We start from the raw sequence: 24,868 nt of genomic DNA on the forward strand, positions 1-24,868 counted from the left end.
ACCGCGCAAAAAACGGACTCACAATTTGCGAGTGGGTGTCGCAAATTGCGACTGTGCTGAAAATTGAAAGCAGGTGCTGCAGAACACTCTAGAAACCACTCCAGAACACTCAGGAAAACACTTCCTGGCACATGATGATGACATCACAGCCAGGAAGTTTACAAATACACCTGGGAGGAGGGAGGACCACACCCTTTTTACCTGCAGCACAGCTAACAGAGCACCAGCAACCATGGCTGAGACTCCCAGGAAGAGAAAGCTCCAGTTTGCTGAGAAGGAGCTGGAGGTGATAACAGATGAGTGCTGTCAGCACCATGATGAGCTGTTTGGCAAGGCAGCCCTCACTGTGCCAGACTCTGAAAAAAAACGAATTTGGCAGGATATCCAGGACAAGGTAAACTCCCTGGGGGTCAGCCACCGGAGTGTGGAAGAACTAAAGAAGAGATGGTACGACCTCCGCTCCCGGACCAAGGAGAGGGTGGCAGAACGGCTCCGGGAGATGAGAGGCACAGGAGGGGGACCATCTATGATACCACCACCCACACCCCTGGGGGAAAGGGTTGAGGAGACCCTTGAACCGGAGGCTGTCACTGGAATTGGAGAACTGGACACCTCTGAGCCCATACCATCAACTGGTGAGTACCATGTGATATGCTTGTACCCCCATCAATGCCATACCCCCACCCACCATGTACACAGGGGCATGCACAACCAAGATAGCTCCATTTCAGAGTAGCAAACACCAGAATGATGCATTATGGGCAATGTAGTCAAGTAGGCATTTCATAGGCTATTGTTTATTAGGAAGTTTTTAAATGATAGTAGACACTGACAGCGTGTTCCCCATGTCCCACAGGTCTCCCACAAGACACCCCCACCGGCCCAAGCAGCCAGGTGCCAATGGTCAGCCAGCACAGAGAGGAGACAACAGGACCAGCCACCACTCCCACCTGCACCATCAACACCATCCCCTCTCTGGAAACACCTGTTGCAACAGTGGTGTTGGAGCCTGCACCAGGTACAAGCCAGAGTGCCACATCAGACATTACAGGGCCTCCACCGCTGCGCAGGCGACGCAGGATGATGACAGCAGAGCAGCAGGCAGAGTCAGGGCTTCCCTCCACAACACCAACAGAGGCCCAACTACTACGGGGTCAGCGCCTGCAAAACCAACAGTTAAGGAGGATTAGTGGGGTTTTGCAGCGCTTTGAGAGGAACCATGCCAACAGCATGCAGCAGTTGCATTCACAACTGGAGGTCATTGGGAACAACACAGGTGACCTTGCCCTGTCTATGCGCGAACTGGTGGCTGGACTGCTAACGCAGAGTGACGGTGCGCGGCGCAGGGACCGCCAGCTGCTGCAACGCCTGGACAGGATGCGTCCTCTATCGTCAGGCTGGCAGTTAACACAACTGGGCTGTCTAGGAGAACAGTCAGCCTCCAGGTTGACATGGGCCAATTTGCGGGTGATGTGGCACGGGGACTGGGCCGGATTACCCATGCAATAGACCTCATGGAGGCACGGCAGGTGTCCAGGGGTACAGGTGACACCCCACAAGACAGTGAGGAGGCCTCCACTGTCAGCAGTGTCTCTGCCGGTGACACCAGGGTGCTACGGAGTGGGAGTACAAGGCAGAGCACTGCTGACCCACCTAGTACCAGCCAGGCTGGCCGAGCCCGCCGTAGGGTGTGAGCTAAACACTGTCCCTGGGGTTGGGGCACATGATGGCAATGTGTCCCCCATGCCAGGTGGACTATTGAAGTCCCTAAACAGTTATTTCTTGTATATAGTTTGGTTATTTGCACTTATTAAATTATTTGTTCTTTCCACTTAACACATGGACTGTTTGTTCTATTGGTGAGTATGGTAGAAGTTGGCACGTACCTTCCAAAGTATTGGTTTGCAATGTGTTCCCGTCTCAGTCTGCTTTGATTTGCGATGCTCCTATCCCCATGATGGCGATGTGGTAGCTCTTGCTCTTCATCCTCCGAATCTGGGTCTTTCGGGGTGAGAGGTAGCCCACGTCGGGTGGCAATGTTGTGCAGGATAGCGCATGCGACACCTATTTTGAATGCCGTTATTGGGGTATACTGGAGGGCACCTCCACTTCGGTGGAGGCATCTGAACCTTGCTTTCAGCAGCCCGAAGTTTCTTTCGATAATGTTCTTGGTCCTCTTATGTGCACTGTTGTATCGCCTTTCACATTCATTGCTGGGTGTTAAGTACGGAGTCAGTATCCATGGACGTAGTGCATATGCACTGTCACCTGTTGGGCACAAAACGTACACTGTTAGCAAGGCATGGGTGGTTTGCACATTGATGTGTGTGCATGTCTACAAGGTGTATTCAGCTCTACCTAGGAGGTATCCGTCTCCAAACTCCCCACGTTCCAGGCGTTGGTGTATCCCACTGTGCCTAAAAATGTAGGAGTCATGAGTACTGCCTGAAAATTTAGCAACCATGTCAGTGATGACATAATGGGCGTCACATACCACCTGAATATTGAGTGAGTGGGTACACTTCCTATTGCGGAACAGATATTCCAGGTTTGCAGGAGGGCATATTTGAATATGTGTCCTGTCTACACACCCTATGACATGGGGAAAGTTGGCAATCCGGTAAAAGTCCAACTTGGTGCTGTTGATTTCTGCCTCATTCCTGGGTAGGTATATGTATCGGGACATGTGTGTGAGTAAGGCATCTAGGAATGCCCTGAGGAACCTTGATGGTGCACTTTGGGATACCCCACCTACCACAGCAATGACCCCCTGATAGCTACCCGAGGCCAAGAGGTGCAGTGAGCATAGCACTTGCACATGCGTAGGGATGGCGCAGCCGCGCACAGTCTGGCGTTCTAGCTGTGGTTTGAGTAAATCTATTAACTCTAGTATAGCTGCCCTGCTAAGTCTGTATTTGTCATAAATTTCCTCCTCAGTTTGCTGGAAGAGTGTCTGCCTTGTTCTGTAAATCTTCTCCTGTCTTTGGCTCCTCCTCCTCCTCTGCTGGGCTGCGTGGGCTCTCCTCCTCACTGCTATCAGGTATATCTCCGCCATCTTAAGTAACCCAGATGCCTTCTGGGTCTCCTTTTATACTTTGGTAATGGTTACCACCTACTCTGAGTTAGTGGTAAATTGGTAGTGCAAAATGGGCTTTTTGCGACTAGTCGCAATTTGCGAGTTGCTATTGCATATGGTTTGCGACTCGCAAATTGCGACTTCCTATTTGTGGGTCGCAAAATGGGGTTGCAAATTTTGCGAGTCGGTACCGGCTCACATCGCATTTTGCGAGTCGGAAATGGGATTTTTGCATCCCATTTCCGATTTTGCGGGGTCGCAAATAGCGAATCGGGCCACTTGCGCCTCGCAAAAGTTTGCTACATCTGGCCCTTAGTCCCTTTATCCTATCTGGTCTCCTTCATGGTCCACCTGAACTTGTACTTTTGACTGGTCTAGCGCAACCAGATAACTGATAGAGGCACTTTATTCTTCTTTGCATCATCTCACTAAAAACTAAATATGCATATCTCCGATCTTACAGATTGGATTTTTGTCATTCTGGTATAATTTTACATTTTACTCTATTTTTCTAAATTTGCCTCTGAGTTTTCTTGTGTTTTCACTTTTTTACTGTTTATGTGTTGCATGCATTATTTACACATTGCCTCTAAGTTAAGTCTGACTGCTTCTGTTCCAAGCTGCTGGAGCAGTGTAGATTTAGCTACAACCCCTGATGTCACAATCATGATCTATATGTATTCATAACATGACATATATTGTGTGTTTAAAGGTGACACTAATGGAAAGTGGAAAACACCATGTACTTTGTGCCTCAGGTGGCAGGGGTAGCAAGTACCTGTTTTGGCCTGTTAAAAATGTTAACAATTTTCTGTATTTGCTTCTCCCTGTGCAGCAGAAAACAGCGATTCAGGCTTTGATCACTTCTAGGTTGGACTATGCCATCTCACTCTAATGGGGGGCTGCCTGTCTACCTCCTGAGAAGATTGCAGCTCGTGCACAATGCCGCTGCTCGACTCTTGCTGGTTCTCCTCAGGAGATCTAGCACTCAGACAGCTCTAAAACACGTGCACAGGCTGCCTGTGAAAGAATGGGTGAGGTACAAAGGCCTAGTCCTAGCTCATAGAGCTTTTTATTGTAAAGGCCCTCAGTACCTGTCCAACAGATTTATTATGTATCAACCGGTCAGGGCACTTCGGTCCTCGAATTCCTTGTTGGTGGTCATCCCTCGATTTAGAAGGAAAAATTGGGGCGGTAGCTCTTATTCTTATTTGACTTCCAAGGAGTAAAATGCTCTTCCACTACTACTCTGTGCCTTTGGGATATTTTGCTTTTCAAGAAACTTCTCAAGGCTTGGCTTTTCGGGTCAGCCTTTTAGTTCTTATATTCGTTGGGCTTTATTTTACTGTTATCACCAGGGCACTCTGAGTAGCGGTTGCGTTGTACAAATCCCCAAATAATAATAATAAAAAGTGATGTACTCAAATTTAATAATGAAGTACATTCACTGTAGTGTGAGGAACAGTGTACACTATGTGCTTGTACCTTAATAAATTAAGTGTAATTATTGTATTGAATTTCATAATCATCCTCATGTTAGTTGAGTGTATTTGTATTAGAAACTGAAACAATTTATGTGATGAGTACATTCATGTTTTATAGTGAATCTTGAAAAGCATTTCCCAACCATTTTTAAGCTCATGTGTTAGCACAGTCTGCATTTATTCTAAATGTAACATGAAGTTTCATTTGAATCTATGTATTTGAAATTTATATAAATGCTGAAATCAAAATGTGCACAATATAACCTGAAATCAAATGTGCATTAGTAAATGTTATTCTTAACTTGACTGAACTAGGCCTGTATTTTTTTTAACATGAGAAACTGTTTTGCATTTTCTGTTAATGTATCATTTTGTTGCATGTGCATTCACACAAAATGTCAGTTTGGAAATAGATGTGCTATTGTTTTACTAATAGAAAGTCTGAGAAAAAGTCCTTGATAAAAGAATATGAAGAAATCAAGCGTGAGATACTGTCTCTTATTCATTAATGCAAATTATATCTAGGGGACCAAGGACAGAACATTCTCAGGACTGCTCTGGGAGAGAAAGAAGTTGTAACAAGTTACACTGTGGGGCAGGGGAATACATTGAAGCTCTTGATTGTGTGATAGAGGGTGTTACCTAACAGAATTGTGTAGTACTAACTAGCATTGTCACTGGTTGACTTTAGGACACGTCCCCTGGACCTTTAGAGGTACAGACCTCTGACTTTCCCCTTTATCCCATTGCTTTGCTGCGTGTGGCTTAGGCTTACACTTAACTCTCTAATAAGACTCATGACCCAATTTTTGAAATGCTGACACCTTCACCTTCTATTTCTAATGTAATCCTGTCTTTTTCTAGAATTTTTCTTATGCCACATCTTTTTAACTTTTGAGATTTTTACTACCCTATATAGATTAACCTAGGTAGATGTCCTTGGTTTGTATCCATGTATAGGAGGGAAGACCAAAGATTATTTTCTGAGCATCAGATTTTGCTAATGATATTCTGTATCGCTGTTTCTGAATTCATGGTTTGCCTTTTGTTAATGTGCCTACATTTTCTCAGGAGATTTGGTTATCCTATAGTTATTTTTGTATCTTTATAGTATGTTTTTGAGATTTGTCTACATTAACCTGAGTGTTAATTTGTAAAAAATCCTTTAACTTTATTTCCAATTTGGGTCTTGAGTGTGTGGCCTAGTTGGTGACACTGTAACTTGATGATGACAGATTGTTACCTAATTTCCTAGAGAATCCATTAGAGGGAACACAAAAAAAGTTACTTCCTGAAAAGAGCATACAAATGCTTCATCACTACCATGGGGTTAAGCACAGTTAATTTTATGACTTTTGTGGTTTACCCTGACAGGAACTGTGCTTGTTACATTACTGGGACTTCTGCCTCATCGGCCAGTAACCCAATTTCTTACGTTGGGCTTCTTGTCCTCACTCCTTTGTTGTGATCATCCAGAGATCAAGTTGGAGAAAGTTCACTTAAAGGAAGGTAGCTCTCTCTGAGGCCAAATTCCATTGTTTCAGATTAAGGGAAGGGACCCCACGCCCTACTGCATCCCCAAATTCTGTGTCATTCCAAAACTGTGAATGCTCTGTTTTTCAGGATATCACTTCTGCCGCTTTACAGCATCACAACTTATTCTGTCCATTTACTGATAAAATGAGAAAGAATAAGAATAAATACAGATGAACATTCCTCTTTAGTATCACTCTTAAATACGCTAACAAAATGATGCTGACAAATAGGAAGTAAAAAGAGCAGATGATGAACAAAATGCTGAACAATGCAAACATTCACCCTCAGTCACAAAGATCTGGGTTTAATACATTGTTTTTTGCTCACCACGCCATCCCAGTTTGGACCCAACCATATGCAAATCGTCTTGACCCTGCTCCCCATGGGAACAGTCCAGCCTGAACTGCCAGGCCAGGTCCTCCCTGGACCGGTAACAAGCATCCTGTGCCTGCTTTCGAGGTATCACCCCTCATCAGCCAGGTTAGCTTGAATCCAGTGGTGCAGTGAGCACGGGACCCACGTCTGGGCATACCCTTCCCAATTAGGGCGACAAAAGGAAAAAGAACAGATGATGGACAGAATGCTGAACAATGCAAACATTCACCCCATCACAAAGATCTAGGTTTAATCCATCATTTTTTCCCACCCTGCCACCCCAATTTGGACCCAGCCATATGCAACTCAGTCTTGACCTTGCTCCCCATGGGAACAGTCCAGCCCAAACTTCCAGGCAAGGTCCTCCCTGGACCGGAAACAAGCATCCTGGGACCAGTTTTGGGGTATCACCCCTCATCAGACAGGTTAGCTTGAATCCAGCGGTGCAGTGAGCACGGGGCACATGTCTGGTCATACCCTTCCCACTTAAGGCGACAAAAGCAAAAAGAACAGATGATGAGCAGAATGCTGAGCAATGGAAACATTCACTCTCAGTCACAATGATCTGGGTTTAATCCATTGTTTTTTTGCCCTCCACGCCACCCTAGTTTGGACCCAGTCATATGGAAATCAGTCTTAATCCATTCCCCCATGGGAACAGTCCAGCCTGAACTGCCAGGCTAGGTCCTCCCTGAACCAGAAACAAGCAAACTGGGACGGGTTTTGGGGTATCACCACTCATCAGTCAGGTTAGCTTGAATCCAGTGGCTCAATGAACACAGGACCCACGTCTCACAGGTCCCACTTAGGCAAAAGGAACACTAAAGCAAAAAGAACAGATGATGGACGGAATGCAATCAATCATGCCCAGTCACAAAGATCTGGATTTAATCTGTCGTTTTTTTGCCCAGCACGCCACCCCAGTTTGGACCCAGCCATACTAAAAGTCATTCTTGACCCTGCTCCCCATGGTAACAGTCCAGCCTGAAAAAATATATAATGGATTCAACTCAGAACTGTGACTGGGCATGAATGTCTGCTCACTGATGAGAACTAAGTAGGTCGAAACCAGTCTGGGGTTGCTTGTGGCCTCTTTGGAAAAAGGTGTCATCTGACAGTTCGGTACTAACTAATCCCAGGAGAAGCAGGGTCAGTACTGATTTGCACAAGGCAAGTCTTTTTCTAGAGTGGCATGGTGGGTGAAAAACAATGGACTGGAATGTGGCATCAGCGACTGCAGTGGTTGAGATGAATTCAAGATTCCATCCATCACTTTGTGGTTGTTGCCTTCAGCCAATGACACCAACCTTTTAGGAGTACTTTCTTGGTTAAGTCAATGAGAATGTCATTGATTACATACAAACTAGCGGCATTTACACAGCTATTCCTTCTGTACACTGAGGACCCCACTTCCTTCCAGCAGTGATAACTTCAGAAAATCCTGATACTGGCTGAATCTCAGGTAACTGTGAGACTCAGCTCTGATTGTAAGTGGACACAGATCTCGATTCAGAGAATCTGTAGGCATTAAAACTATGCATACAACCTCAGTCATCTATTTTGTTATGTAGAGTGAAGAATTATGCTATATTTCTGAATCTATAGATTTAAATTGGATTGCCGGTGTACCAATGCAGTGTCTTTTACTGATCTGATGTGAGAGCATAAACTTCAGTTTGATGGTGTAAATGTAATTACGATAGGTTGCATTACTTTTTATTTTGCTGTCCACTGCCAGTAATTTCATTACGCCAAAATCACAGGAGGAATGGAAATGATGTTGCATGCAAGGTGACAAAGAAGTGCCATAAGTCAGATTAGACTTGGATGGGGATTTTTTTGAATTCGAAGGGACAGCATGACAAAAGTAGTGACTGTTCTCAGAAACAAGCACCCACCTGTTAAAACTAGTAAAAACTAAAGGCATACGTTATTGTAAATGATCACTAATCTGATGAGTAAATTTAAAGTGTTTGCATTGCTAGCTAACTCTGCCTACCCCTACAAGATGCCCTTGTGCACTGTTGCGTCATGTGTGATTGTACCAAAGTATTTTGTTTGTGTGTGTGCGCGCAATTATTGCAGATCATCACACATTCTACCAAATGATGTATTTGTATACATATAAGATCATGCATTGATTGGATCTGGCGGTCCCAAAGCCAAAAATGTGATAAATTTCCGAAAAATTAGTAAATTCATAAATTGGTTCTCATTCACGAAAATTTGAAGGACAAATTTCACACACTATGTAGAATGCGCTGTTGCTCAATAGTATGCATGCAAACTGCACGCATACCGCCCTGCAATTCCCGGTCGAAATTGCCTTCTGTCCATAAAAGCATAACTCGTGCATGTACAAAATCTGTATAAACTACCAAAGCAAAAAAGTGTTTGTGTTGAGCTTAAAAAGTCTTGCCTACATGTATGTGTCTTACCTGTATGTGCCTTAACCTTGGTCTTAATGTGAATGAGTAGGAAAAATACTGGGAGGAGACAGTGGTGGAGTATCAAACTGCACTCTCACTTCCTCTACATAAGCAGAATTGTCATTACAAAGGTGAGGTCGGTAAATAAAAATGCACACTTTTTTTTTGTTATTCACGTACAATAGCATGCACTATTTGTTGTGACCAGTGCAGACATCGTCTGAATAAAAATGTTTGTAACCGCCGCTATGCGCTATTTGCACTTGGCAAAAGTGCATGTGAGAAAATGTTTGACAACCAATAAACGACTGAATGATGCACATCAAATAAGTGCATTTAACCAGTTTCCTCAGAGGTGAAACTGATGTGTATTTCTCGCTTTTAAATTGTGATTTCTGACTTTTTCTGTGTATATATATATATATATACATGTGCATCCCTCTCTCTCCTGTTGCTTAGTACGAACCACTGGTCTGACACCGGTTCATTTGCGTCTACACTGCAGAACACCTTTGTCCTGGAAATGAACGGCTTGATCCTTTTGGGTTGGAGCAGGTTGTAATATGGGGACATTGGTATTCTTATTCTATTTACATACATTCACTTGAATGGTCTTACATTAGCAACTCACATTTTTCATGTACATGTGTGATAATACAGCAGTACTAGCACCTCGTTTACCAAGCCTTGCACAATTTGTAAGTAAACTTATATGAACTGCATATGTTTGAGAATTGGGTAAATTTTGCAAATGCGCAAATGTGCTAGACCGATGGTGGCATAAAACAATCGTGGTTAGTGTTTCTTGTTCTGTGTCTATAAATTAGTTTTTTATGCGGTGCACTTTCATAATCTTTCGAAAACTGCATTTTTAAACATAAAATAAATATTTTTAGCACTTAATCAAGGTACAATAAACCAGGGTTGAGTAGACAAATCTTAATTGAATACGATTGCTTGAATATCTCACCTCAGTACACTATCCTCTGTGAAATTAAAGACATTTTGTCATGAGTTGGTGCCTCTGAGAGCCTATTAGTGATGGCAAAGAGTCCTGCTTCCTTGTTATGTGACTGTCTTTTGTCCTATTACTTGTCCATCAGAGGCATGTTCTTAACTGAACATGTTTTTCTGTAGGGCACTCAGATTTTGTTGGCTAAGCTACAGCCTCACACCAATGTCCTATCAACATAAAATTGAAATATACAATATCTTAGTTACATGTATACTTACATACAGTTTATTTTCTTTTTAGAAGTCCTTAGCCGCCGAATGCACGCCTACCTTTTACGACAATGACACATGAAAGGGTAAATACAGAGATTGATGTTGAAGAAGACGACAATGCTGAAAAAGAAGAAGAAGAAGGGAAATGCCAAGCATGCACCTGTTGTGACAGAATCCACAAATACATCTCAAAGTGGATGCTGCCTGAAGAAGCTCGAGAGACCTATTTGGAGAGAGCGAACTGTATACCTCCCCCTGTCTTCATTATTTCCATAAGCATTGCAGAGGTACGTCCAACATCCAATGTCTAAAAACTGGCTAGCTCCAGTGGTTGCCACTGGGCCATTGCTAAGGGAGCAGGGACAGTGATCAAGACGCCTAGCCGTTCGCGTCAGTGCTGACGAGTAACTGCAGCATACCTCTGCGGCATAAAAAGGGAGATGTGTGCTGAAGAAGCAGGAGCTGACGAAGCACCTTTACTGCTTTGGTTCCCCTCGGAGTCATAACAGAAGTGTACGGTATTCAATGCTTTTCAGTTCTAAACAAAATCCACAAAGTCAATTCTAGTGCTGGTGTTTAAAATAAAAACCAGAAATGCAATTATTTTTTTGCCTAGGTGATATACAGTGCATAAGTTGTTGCAGCCCCACATCATCTTCAGATGACGTTATCACTCTCTGTAGGAGATTACGTAGACAAACTGGGATCCTGGTGTGGAGGCACAAATGTGTGCTTGTGACGTTATAGCATTGTAAAATCAATAAAGAGATATTTTTTTTTTAAAGTAGGGACTTGGGCCAAACGTTTTCACATACTTGACGTAAGAGAGGTTTTCATTTAATCCAAAGTAATGAAAGGGAAGCCCGTAAATCGTGCCAAAGTACAGGTACTACTAGTGAACAGAAGCCTACTGCTTGTAAGATATCAATTTAGAGGATGGGGGCAGCGCCTTCGTCAAGGGTAAACCTAAACACAAATGACAAACTTTTAAATTATATATTGAGTACCTGTTGTATGTATGTCGGTGTATTCCAAAATCAAAATTACATTAAAGGCTTAGAAATTACATGCACAAAACTATATAACGGTCAACGAACAAAATGATGAATTAAACTAACAGGAGTATGATATTTTATCTATTTTAGCTGGCAATATTTATTTATTATGCAGTTTGGATGCCACATAAACAATGGATTACACTTGACAATGGTGTGTGGAAGAGTCCTTATATTTACCGGCCTGACAAGAGAGAAGAAGCGTGGCGGTTCGTTTCGTACATGTTGGTGCACGCGGGGTAAGTACACAGATTAAAATGCCATAATGCAACCTTTAAGAGCTATCTCAAAGTTTTGCAGCATTAATCATTTCTGCATTCACATGTTGTGCATTGTTCTGCCTTCTAGTGTTTGGGTCCGGAATTATCTTTTGTAGTCTCTTCTTTCCTTTTCTTTCATGTGTATGTCGAAGACTCTTGGACCATTTGATCCTATGTCCCTCCCTGGTTGACATCAGCCATACGTCCCAGAATCCCTTCAACCTAGTCCCCACTTCAAATTACTTTTTCTGCTATTAGGTCTGGAAGAAACGCAGAGAGCTGTGGAGCTGAGGAAAAAGAAGCGGCGTCACATTCCACCAAAGACCACCCTTACATGTGGGACAAATTAAAATCAGACTCCCTAATCATGGAGAATGCCCCCAAGAGAGCTTAAAACCCCATCTGAATAGGCCCTCCTCTCTACAAAGAAAACAAGATGGTAGACATGGTGGGGACAAAGATTGAGATGTCAGCTTGTGTGCAGTGGTGCATAGTAACTCAAATGCCCTGCTAAACAGGCACACGCATCAACAATGGGACGAAATCATGCATCACCTACTAGAAGAGTTAAAAAAGGACAAATAAAGTAGACTTTGTGTGGACAAGTCAGAGGAAGAGGTAGTCCAAGTGGGGGTAGCGACGCAACCAAGTGACTCCACTGGAAGCACCCTCTTACACAAGTCACCAGTCGGAGGAAAGATCTTAGGTTTCCTATAGAAATGGAGAACGATCACCTCTGATAAACAGAAAAGGTATGGCTACTGCACGGAATTGATAAAAAACACCTCCTAAAACACAACCAAAGAAAAGGAGAAAGGGAAGAACAACACAGCCTACAACAGGAGGTAAAATATTTGTTAAGCAAGGGAGCTACAGAAATTGTGCAGCCAAACGAACAATTACAAAGGGTTCACTCCACTTACTTCCTGATACCAAAGTTGGACAACAAACTAAGACCAATTCTGTATCTAAGGACACTCAAGTCAATCAAAACACAAAAATTCAAGATGACAAGCTTTCAAGAGGTCGGTCCCCTTATCGGTCGATGATATATGGCAACCATAGAACTGCAAGGGGACTTATCTACACACATCAATGAAGAGATTGCATAGACAGTTCCTTGGATTTGTAGTGGACAAGTCACACTACCAATTAAAGGTGCTACCATTTGGCATAAAATCAGCTTTCTAAGTGCTTTCAAAATGTCTAACCAGATTGGCGGCACACCTCAAAAGAAAAGGAAGTCAGTTATACCCATAGCTGAACGACTGTTTAGGAAAGGTGAGTACGTTTAAAGAATGCAGAGATAGCATCAACAAGGTCTCAAAGACATTACATTAACTAGGGGTTTGCATGAACCACATCAGTTGTCGACTACTTCGCAGATAACGAAGATCTTTCAGGGCGCAATTTTCAGTTCACAGGTGTACAAAGCATTCCAGGTAAACAAGAAGATCAAGGCATTGTTAGACCATGCACACCTCTACCAGTAGTGTCAACATTTAACGGTGAGGATGGTGGGGAGAATGATGGGCATGATGGCCTCATGCATCCCCTTAATACCGCATGCAAGGCTAAACAAGACCACCACAGGACTGGCTGCAGCAGCAATGGTCATAAGCAACATGGAGTTGGGGAAAATCTAGCGGTTGTTACAGGCGAAGCACAGAAGGAAATGCAGTTCTGGAACCCACAGAACTCCACAATGGAAACATCCTTCAGGCCAGTGACCATCACAGTGGACTCATCTCACACAGTATGGGAGCTCACATGCGCACCCTAAATCTCAGGGGCCTATGGAGTCCAGCAAAAGTGGTACAGCATATAAATGTGTTGGAACTAAAGACAGTCTTTCCAGCACTGAAGTCCTTCCAAAAGCCCCTGAGGGAGACTGACAGTACTAACACAAACAGTCAACAAAACAGCGTTCTACCTCAACAAATGGGGAGGGGGGCAAACTCACATACCCTGTCAAAGTTAGCCCAAGAAATATAGAAACGGGCAATAGGAAACAAAACACCATAAGTGGCTATACATATGCCAGGAGAACTAAACACAGAAGTGAACAGGCTAAGCAGACAAGCAAACAGTACAACCAAATGGGAGTTAAAGCAGGAAGCATTGGTAAACATTTCCCAAAGATGGGGGACACCACACATAGAGCTATTTGCAATACACAAGATTGCAAAATGCCAAAGCTTTGCATTCAGTTTCTACCATCCAAGTTTGCTAGGGCCCTGGTGTTAAAGAGGTCACATGCGCTTTTCCTCCTTTTCTAATGATACCACAAGTGATACACAAGCGTAAGCAGGAACACTTCACCCTAAATCTGATAGCTTCCAGCTGGTCAGAACACATGGGTTTTAAGCCTAATTGAGGTAGCACAAGGGCAATTCATAAGACTCCCAACATACAAAGATCTACTAACAGTACATAGAGGCCAGGATTGCCACCTGGAGCCAGCAACCCTCAGTCTGCCGCATGGCTCCTGAAGACTTAGAGTTTGGCCACCTTCACCCACTGGCAAGATCAAAGGAGGCCCTAAAAGAAGCAAGACGACTAACAACAAGGAAAGTTTTTTTTAATTAAAGAAAGACCTTTATTTTAATTTTTTTAAATTTCACAACGTAACAACCAAAGCAAACAGTACATGTTATCCACCACATGTACCCCTCAGGGCATTTATAAAGAGAGGTTACAACAGCAAGTGGTACAGCAAGAAGTGAGACCAAAACCATTTATCACAAGACGTCATGGTGATAAGATACCTTACTCATCTACTTAATATGTGCCTCTGCTATGCCTTATTAAAGGTCCACCCAGCCATTGTGGTTTACTCAAGAGGAGTGATGTGGAGAGGTTTCTTTACCATACAGGCAGTAAAGCACATTTTAGAAGGGGCAAAGAAAGTATCCTCACCAAGAAGCGCGCCCATGCCAAATTGGAACGTCAATGTTGTGCTAACCCAGCTGATGGCATCACCCTTCTAATCAAAGCAGAACCTGCAGCTACAGTTCCTAAGTCTAAAAATAACTTTTCTAATTATTATCACATCGTGGAGAAGGGTTAGCAAAGTCCGAGCTCTGACCACACAAAAATCATGTCTACAACTACACAGATGCAAGGTGATAATGAGAGCAATTTCGGGATTCATACCAAAGGGGATAATTAGAAGCACAGAGAAGGTGATGGGAGGATGTTTGCAATAAGTCTAACCACTGAAAATCGCTCAGGGTAGCATTCAAGCACAAGCAACCTAATTGGGACTGTTAATTTGGGTGTTGGGTTGCATTTGTTCCGATTCAGGGGAGACCTGGTCTGGCAGTTCAGGCTGGACTGTTCCTAATGGAGCAGGGACATGAATGATTTGCAAATAGATGGGTCCAAACGGAGGTGGCGTGGTGAGCAAAAGAAGGATGGATTGAAATGCTAGTCTGAATGACTGGCTGTGGTTAGACAAACTTCAAGCATTCCTCCCATCACATTTTGTGTGTTTGATGTAACACCATAAGTGACAAGGACATGCCCAAATGTGGGTCCCTTGCTCACTCTGCCACTGGAACCAAGCTATACCTGACTGGTGAGCTCTAAACAGGTTCCAGTTTAGGGTTTCTCGTGTTTCGTTTCAGGGAAGACCTGGCCTGGCACTTTGGGCTGGACTGTTCCTATTGGAGAAATGTCAAGACTGAATTGCATATAGATGGGTCCAAACTGAGGTGGCATTGTGAGCAGAAGAACGATGGATTGAAATGATAGTCTGAATGACTGCCAGTGGTTGGACAAACTTCAAGCATTCCTTCCGTCACATTTTGTGTGTTTGATGTAACACCCTAAGTGACAAATACATGCCCAAATGTGGGTCCCTTGCTCACCGGAACCAAGCTATACTTGACTGGTGAGCGCTAAACAGGGTCCGGTCTAGGGTTTCTTGTGTTCCGTTTCAGGGCAGACCTGGCCTGGGAGTTTGGGTTGGACTGTTCCTATTGGAGCAATGTCAAGACTGAATTGCATATGGATGGGTCCAAACTGAGGCGGCATGGTGAGTAAAAGATCAATGGGTTGGGATGCTACCCTGAGTGATTGTCATGTTTAGACAAATTGTAAGCATTCCTTCCATCACCTTTTCTGTGTTTCATGTTAATCAGCCCATACATTTACCAGCCTTCTTCCAAAACCAAAAGACACTGGCAGAAAAAGCTCTACATTCACTGGACTGTGACAAGCAATAAGGGACTACCTAATAACAACAAAATCAATCAAGAAGGAGGAACAGTTCTTCATATCCTTAGCCCACTCAAGTAAGAGCTCCCCAGTCTAGAAGGGGACAATAGCCAGATGGAAAGTCCAGACAATACTGCTACAAGGCAGAGGGATTAATACTAAAGAAAAGGCCACTGGTGCACTCAAGAAAAAAGGGAGAAACACTCACATTTCTAGGAAGCGTAGCACTGGACTACATCTGTGCAGCAGCCACATGGTCTTCAGTTCACACATTCACAAAACATTACTGTGTTGACATACAAACTAATAGAGAGGCACAAATTGGGCAGAGAGTGTGAAAACATACATTTGGAAATACACACTATAGAGGACCCAGCTTCCCCACAGCATGTGAATCCAGATAAGATTCATGCTACAAAATGAAATGGTTACTTACCAGTAGGAGTAGTTTTGCAACTTGCAGAATTTTTCGGGTGCACATACGAGCCACCTAAATCCTGAGGTGTAGTTGCAAAGAAGCGCCATAGATAAAGAACAGAAGCAAATGAAACAAGGACATCAAAGTTGCCAAAAAGTGGAAAAGGAATCTGAAGATGTCAATGACATGGTAGGATTCCTGGGGCACACGACTGATGTCACACTAAAAGTTGTATAGCACCAAATGCTCGAAGAGTTGATAACGCCAATGTAAAAAAAAAAAAAAAGGTGAGAGAAAGGACTACAAAAGGCAATTCTAGACCCAACCACAAGATGATAGAATAATGCCCATCATGTGAATCCAGAATGTTCTTCAAGCTGCAAAACTACTCCTACCAGTAAGTAACCATTTTGTATTTTGATATATGCACATATGCACCACAAGAATGACTTTTATTAAAGCCTAATAGGCACCATCCAGTGCAGAGAAAACATTAAATAGTTCTCTTTATCCAATCCTGTATTGTGAACAATCGAAGATTACAGAGATCCTGAATGTTTCTTTGTTCAATGAAGTCTGCTTGGGTTTTCAGAGCTATTATGACATCATTCACTGAATTTCTATGTAATTTGCATATGGGAGTTTAGACATCTACTCATGAACTGGCTTAAACGTGACTTGAAAAACATCATAGGGAAATTGTAATGGTTAATTAAAATTATGAAGCCAGTGGACACCAACTGAAACTAAACAATCCAATTAGAACACACTTTCGGGATAAAACATAGAAAATAGGACTGTTCTATCATTTTACCTTTGTGAACAGCAAACAATCGTAAACTTACACAGTGGTTTAAGTTTATGTTTCGGAATCAGGCTCGCAACTGTCTGTGCCATAATGTTCAAGGGCATATTGCCGATCCTAAAATATACTATTTAGGTTTGTCTACACTTGGATTTCTTTTTAAATGTTTTTTTTCTGGTGTAGGAGGCACTGGGGTGTGCCGACTTACACGATGGATGCCTGTGTTTAGTGATCCTTAACCTGCTGTGTTCATGGTGCCTATTTCAGTACTCTTGGCGCAATATACTGCAACCATTGCAGAACACTCCAACTCAAGACTGCAAGGTTTCACACTGCTATCTTGGCAACTCACTTGCTGGGAGAAATAGTCCTTGACCGGCAAGTGGACAGATGTTCAGCAACTTTATTGTCTCTGCAAGTCAAAAGAGATGCAGTGCGGCTTTCAGCATTTAAGGATGCCTTCCTGATACCATAGTGCGACCACACAGTTCTGGGTGTAGGTCTGTCCTGTCTTGAGTTCTCTGTCAATAGGCAGGCTCACATTGCCTGAAAGTCGTTTTGAGCCAGCACTCAGGATCCAGAAACAACCGTGGATGAATTTCTCCAGGGTTGCTTTGCATTGTAGAAAGTGCACCAGCACAGAGATGCACCTAGTGCTTCCAAATGGACAAAAAAAAGCCCATTTAAAATGTTACGCTAGGAGCAATAACTCCCCTGGCACATAATGCCTATCATGGTTATGTGCCAGTTAATTGTCCATCGAGTATATCTGATGAAAATATATAGAACATTAGGGGAGTTCCAATATAAATCAGTGTTGCTCAAATATTCTAGGCTGTGGCCAGTAATGGTGTTAATTAAGTATTCTATGATGCTCAATGTGTCAGCTGCTAAGGCTGTTACTTACATAAGACAGTTTTGTGCTCAAAATCCCAGTGTGTTAGGAGGGTCACTGGTGTTGAAACAGGTCTGGACTTTTCCTTGCGCAAAGGGCTGCCCACTGTACAAGGGTTTTTGCTCATTGCGCTAGCACTTATGTTGGTCACCTATTATTTCATCGTAATGAAATCCCACCCTTGTAGGCTTTATAGCGGCAACCAGGGGACGTACATAACTTTGCCCTGAAGAGGCATTATTTGGAGGCCACCCTCGTAATTCGCTAGATTGTCACCACACCATTTTTAAGTTCAAAATCTCTTTCCTCTGGATCTATACTTTATACCACCAGAGTAACTTCTTCTCCAACGAATGGATTTATTTTCTCTTGAAACAGCTGCATAGACTTTAAGTGCTAGAACACTAAGCAGGTTTCTAGGATGAACTAACATTGCCATCATTTTGCTTCCCAGAGATGGACACTAAAGGGGGCCACAATAAGCAGGTAGCCATGTCTAGGTTTTAGCTGCCACTTTCTAGACAAATCAGACTGAATTCTGGCGCCCTTATTTTGAAATTACATCGTGGTTGAACTTTGAAATAATGAGTCACTTTAATAGGAATAATATTAACAATAATGATGATAATAATAATGTGTTTTTAACTTAGCGCTGTATACCACATTATGGCATTCATATGTGCTGTACATAAAAAGTGTTAATGTTACCCTTTTTGATGGAAGTCAGTGAACATAACTTGGCAGAATGGAAGGCTAAGTTGTTGGTGCCAGGATGCAGACTTTTGGTCTCTATACCTCAGCAGGTGCGATCTGTAATCATTTAACTCACTGAGCTAACTTTTTGCATCACCTTTTTTCTCTTTTTCTATGTGGTAATATATCAAAGTTGGATGTTCTGTACCCATGCTAACATCCTATCTTCTCAAAATCAAAGTTCCTAAAATGTGCCTACCTGGAATTTTGTAATGGGATCTGACGTGTGAGCAAAGAAAAATGGAAGATTAAAATAGATGTACCGCACCACAACTTTTTTTTTTTTGCAGTTGACAATATAACAACATACATGGTCCTAGTGACAGTAAGTGACTGCCCTTAAAGTACAGGCCTGAGACGGTAGAATTATACATGTTATAGAAACTACTGTGAAGCCGAATCCCTCATTTCCCCAATATTTAAAGCAACCTTTGACTTTCCAGTTTTTGCAATGCTCGGGCATGTAAAGCGCCACTGCCAAGACAGCATTCCCATTGCCCTGCCAATAATCCTCATTTCCGTAGAATCTGTGGCATCCTTGCTGGTCTGGTAATTCAGTGCCTCTCCCCTCCCGTCTTAGTAAAACGTGTTTGCCCTGTCATTGCTATTCAGTATCCACCTTTTGCCCAGCAGGTTAAGTCCCATTGTTGTGTCAGTTATCCAGTTCACCCCAGTAACTAGAGCGCCATTATCGTGCCGTTAGTCGTTAGTGCCCCCATGGATGCACCGCATCATGCATACTCCTCACAGGATAATGCATGCAGTAGCACTCCCTGCTTTGATGGGCTCTTTAAATGCTAGGGCCCATTCACCTGTGAAGAAAGTAAAAATGGTTGGAAGATACTTCTGCAGCTTTTGTATTGAGGCAGAACCAGCTCACTTTCTCTATTTTTGCAACGCTCAGAAATATGTGCTGTTCTTTTTTGCCTGGTCATTTTTGGTGCCTAAAATGGTTCACAAGCCAGAAGGACATACAACTTTGGAAAATGGTCCTTTGGCAGAGTCGAATTGGACAAGTGCGCTATGAGACTGTTCCATATAACCAAACCCCTCCAAGTCCATGGGGATATTCCTGTGTCAGAATAGTCCCTTTTGACCCAATACTATCTTAAGGATTGTTGGGGTCTTGGTCAGGCCTTATTTTGGGACAATTTTAAATGTTATTGGCCTTTCTGTTCCATTGGAAGCCCACATAATATGCCTCACGATATTAAGCTACAAGTTAAACGTTCATAAACAGGATCACTCAGAAATAGCCAAGGGCACTAAAAATCTTTATGATGACAGTGGAGAGTCGGTGAGGATGAGATATCAGAAATAGACAGAGGTGAGAGAGACCAAAAATCACTTTCCCAGCTGGCCCCTGTAAAACTTCGGGGCCCTGAGCAATTACCTAATTTGTTCATGCCTTAAAATGTCTGTGTTCACAGCTTTCCATTTTACAAATATATCTAAATTGGGTGTTTTTAGACTTCTCAAGTGGTAGAATCATCCACCATATATAGAGTGGCGGACTTCTAGAAATCTCATTTGAGTTGCTTCCCGGTCTACAAAATCTTGTCACACTGCCTGTGTATCCAGAATAGCTTCTCAGAGTGATTTGGTGAAAGGTGCCCTCTGTTCTTTTCGCTTTACCTGCCCACACTTCCAAAGATGCTTCAGCAGGGGCAGAGCCCCACTGCTTCTTTGGTTCTGAATCACATTATGTCTGCAGTATGTTTTGCAGTAGACAAAGGGTTGTTCTCACCCTGCCTCACCAGGGAGTAGTTTACTCGTGAGTGAAAAAGACCTGAGATTTGTGGACGTTCCAGAGACCAACAACTCTGAGTCATTTTCTAGACATATCACTTCACCTAAATGTATTGAGCATTGTTATAATAAAATACCTGTATGTAACAAATGCTTTAACTAGCTTGTTTTTGGAAACACCGAATGTCGAGTTATACGTTTTATCCATGGCTAATGCTGTGTCCAATAAATTGCACAGCTGAAGGTTGTCATTGGCTACTCACACTATAGAAACGTATGTGATGAGTTGGCTTAATGTGGTGGGAGTCTTGGTTTTAGTATCTGTGCACACAACACATTATTATAACATTAGCGGTGCTTAATTAGTAAATAAATAAGCACCAGCATTCTCGTCAGGAGGCTACTGCAGCTTGCACCACCCGTTGCCCCTGCCAGCGCTGCCAGTGATAGTACCAACACAACTACTAACCATCAATCACCTACAGGTGTGCAGGAGTGACATTTTTTACTATTCCAGGTCCCCAAAACTATAAGAATGGCTTGGGCAACAGATGGTATCAATTTTTAATGTATATTGAATTAATAAACAATGGTTGTGCTTCTGATCTCTAAATTAGATACACAGCAACACCACGTGGCATACTGACATAAGAGCCAGTGTTGACAATGAAATGCCGGTGCCAACCACTGGCTCAAATTAAGCACTGATCATTAGCACACTTTTACACGTTACGTGGTGGCGTGGCAGAAGTTGTGTTAAAAGGACAATCCTTTTCCCCTTTGGCAGTCAGCCTTCATATATTGGCCTATATTTTAGTTGAAACATAATAATTGGGCAAAATGCATCCACGCCCTCAGCTAGAATCAAAAATAGGTAAAAAGGCAATTACATTTACTCTTCTGCGATACGTTAGAATTATGTACGACCTGCGTGGAACATAAATCCAGCAGTAGTTTTTACAAAAATATTGCCAGTGTTTCACGCCCCTCTATGGATTGTAGTTGTGCTTCTCTCAAAGTATTTCTTGGCGGAGTGCTTAGGAGTGGTGCATTGTGAGGGTTGTTAATGATTTACACCTATGCCAACAGGTGAGTGAAAACAGGTGAAAGTCGTTCTTCATGTATTCAGGTGCATTTATTTAATCTTTTTTGGAAATATTTTTCTCCATCAGTTTTAAATGTTGCTAATGTGTATATCATAGTACCACTGGATCTGCTTCTCAGTTCTAAAATATGTTTTTGTTTACAGAATCCAGCATATATTGGGAAATGTAATTCTCCAGCTTGTTTTTGGAATTCCATTGGAGATGGTTCACAAGGGGCATCGTGTTGGCTTGGTGTACCTTCTAGGAGTCATAGGAGGTTTGTTACAATGTTGGTTCCTTTACTTGCTGTGCTTCATATGTGTTGATGTGGGCTGAAGAAAAAATAATTTTACGTGGGCGGAGAGATGGCAGAGTATGTGTTTCCCGCACAGTCAGCTGTCTGTTTTTTGTTTTTTTTTGTTTTCTAAAAGTGGTAAAATGTACGTTTTATATTTAGGCCTGCTCCTGGAAATGGCTACACTGCCATTGTTTTCTTCTTGCTCCAAAATGAGAAACATAGGGGGTTATTACAACTTTGGAGGAGGTGTTAATCCGTCCCAAAAGTGACGGTAAAGTGACGGATATACCACCAGCCGTATTACGAGTCCATTATATCCTATGGAACTCGTAATACGGCTGGTGGTATATCCGTCACATTTGGGACGGATTAACACCTCCTCCAAAGTTGTAATAACCCCCATAGTGCTTGAAAGGTGATAGGGCAGCTCATTTGACAGCTGCATTTTGATAATGAGAGCAGTCTCATGTCCTGTTTGTGCACTATACAGGGTCTCGTTCATGTTTCCAACTGAACATTGGTTAAGCTTCACTGCTAGCACCTGGATATGCTTTGAATATGCTGCCTGCAGGTATCCATCTGTGGTATTCTGTGCCAAATTCTGGCTGCTAGCTTTATTCCCCACTCCATTCTCCCTGCTATGTGTTGCATACTTTAGGTGCATGGCCTGACTGCTATTTCTTGCCCATGTTGGAATTTTCGTGCACCAATCACACAAAAGGTGATGGGAGGAATGCTTGCAATAACTCTAAACAGTGGAAATTATTTGGGGCAGTATTCCAACCCTTGATCTTTTGGTCACCATGGCATCTCAGATTAGTTCCAGCTGTATTCAAATTATTCTTCCTTCTGCTCCAATAGGATTAGTCCAGCCTGCACTGCCAAGCCAGGTCGTATCTGAATTGGAACACACGCGTCCCAAGACTGATTTTCTCCAGATTCGGGCTCAAAAGTTGGTTTCAGTTTGGTTCTTGAGATACACTGAGCAAAGGACCCACCTATGGGCATACCCTTGGCCGCTCAGGGCATTACATCAAACACACAAAACGTGATGGGAGGAATGCTTGCATTAAATCTTACCACTGCCAATCGCTCTGTCGCGTGAGACACAGCTGAAATGCCATGCTGCATATAATACATATTGCATGTGACACTTCTTAAATTCCAAATCCTGACTGGCGACTACTAGGGAAAAGAAAGAAGCGAAGGCCCCCAGTCCCTCGAAATCTACGCTATGATAGCCTAATTGTTCAAAAGAACATCATTCTAGGTGCCCTGTGCTTTCTAGGAGCGAAAAATAAGGCCCTTTAAACCTCTTTGAGGAATGCTAGTATATATATGACAGCAAGCACCTAATTATAAAAGGAAAATCAACAATTATTTGACAGTATTTCTGCTCTTTCAGCAGACCATTATGTGCGGGATGATAATTTTACTACCTTCATATTATTTTGCATTGTTGACAAAATAGATTTTATTTTCAGTAAGGATATTCAACATGTTATGCTTTTTGCGGCTTGCTGGCCAATGGGAAAAAATTATTGCATTTCTACAAATTTTTCAAAGCTAATATTTGAGAAATACTTAATATGTAGGTGTTAATGTCATGATTCTTGTGGATGCTTTCAAGCTCACAGTAACTCTAGTGCCTACGCCTGCGACCTCCAGCTGCCTGCTTTCTGACATTATGAGATGTGTGCAACTCTTTATTTTAAAGTAGTTTATTGGTCATAATGGAAGACTGGAATGCCAAAAATTATTTGCCATTACGGAGGCATCTTACTCATATGATTACTTTGGTGCCAGGGGCACTGCAGCTGCGAATGTGATGTATTACCCATGAAGAGGTATTCCAAATTGGCAAAGCATTTATTTTCATTTCTGCTGGCAGCCCTGAATTAATGAGTGAATGCTAGTCACCCTGCATATAATGGCCACTTATTTAATCTTGTCTAATGTGGTCACTGTAACAACACTAATAATATTAGTAGATCGGGATGATTTTTCATCCAGCATCGATAGCCCTTAATGCAGAAAAGGTCAGAGACCCTTGCTCTATTGTATTGTTCTGCTAATGGTCCAAATGCGTTTGTGAGTGGTTCTAGAATTATGACAGAGTCTGCTCGACTTGTATAAATGCAGACATCTTATCGGCCTGGCCTACTGTTGCATATTCAAGGTTGTGGGAGGCTGACCCTGGGATAAGTACCTCACACTCTTCTTTTGGTTGTTCGCTAATCATACCCATATCAAACCTTTGTGGTCCTTCCATGATTCTTTCCTAAGAAATAGACCTGTTTTAATCATATCTGAAAAGTGAAAACAGTTCTGTGTAGTTTTATCTGGCGCAAACTCTGCCCATGGGTATTGGAGAGATTTACAGGAGCACCAGTTGTTTGAGGTCACTGTTTTAAAAAAAGATTTTCAGGCATTGGGAGATTGATTGATTTCTTCAATATCACAGGATGCTATGCCGGCACCTGGAATCGAACTTAATATTGCAAAGTCGCAGCTCTGTCCTTAAGGCCACATCCTTTTCGGTGCTAGATATGAAATTCTGAGGATACTTGGTGATGCAGCATATACGGAATTTAATTATGTATATTTCGGTACAAAAGTGTAAGAAGAGGCTATGCAAAAATAAGTCTGCGCAAAATGTGTTTAAATGCGCTTTCTTCAGTTTGGAGCAGATTCTCCTTTATACTGGTACGGCAAGCAATTCTTATTTTCTGACTTGTAGTGCCTTCTAGTGGTACCTTGTGTGCAGTGCACTGATGCACAATAAGGAGGCGAACCCACAGGAGCTCTAATGCCCTTTCTACGCAAAAATTAAGCATTTGCAATGTCAGTCGATCTGGCTTTAAAGGAATGATGTGTGGTAATGTGAAGCATTATAAGTAAACATCATAGAAATGAATATTTATTTATGTAGAAGCAAAGAACTGCACAATTATGCTGGTGTAGGTTAAAAGGGTGGGTGGCAGTTGCACAGTCAAGGCAGACCCAAAAATCCATATATGTTAATCACTACCCTCCTCCCTTCTGTGATGCTTCCAAAGAGAAAACAGAATAAACTGCCTAGGTATCTAAGACACTTTGATAGCATTACAATGGCACGTGTGTGCTCCTGAGAAGCATTACAAGTTATGTCTGTGCTCCTGAAAGTTCAAACTCAGGCAGCGGAATAAATAAAATAATCACA

General features: G+C 42.5%; 1 protein-coding gene across 3 annotated transcripts in view; it reads left to right on the plus strand.

Annotated features, from left to right (window-relative positions):
• The window catches only part of RHBDL2 (rhomboid like 2), a 105,910-nt gene that overhangs the window by 56,876 nt on the left and 24,166 nt on the right, over window positions 1-24,868 (plus strand). For all 3 annotated transcript variants that reach the window (XM_069223961.1, XM_069223963.1, XM_069223962.1), the window contains exons 3-5: window positions 10,156-10,414; window positions 11,273-11,421; window positions 21,533-21,645. In XM_069223961.1, coding sequence (XP_069080062.1) covers window positions 10,196-10,414; window positions 11,273-11,421; window positions 21,533-21,645 — 481 coding nt within the window. In that variant the 5' untranslated portion in view covers window positions 10,156-10,195. The remainder of the gene's footprint in view (window positions 1-10,155; window positions 10,415-11,272; window positions 11,422-21,532; window positions 21,646-24,868) is intronic.

This window comes from Pleurodeles waltl, chromosome 3_1 (genome assembly GCF_031143425.1).
Source record: "Pleurodeles waltl isolate 20211129_DDA chromosome 3_1, aPleWal1.hap1.20221129, whole genome shotgun sequence".
Classification (NCBI taxonomy): domain Eukaryota; kingdom Metazoa; phylum Chordata; class Amphibia; order Caudata; family Salamandridae; genus Pleurodeles; species Pleurodeles waltl.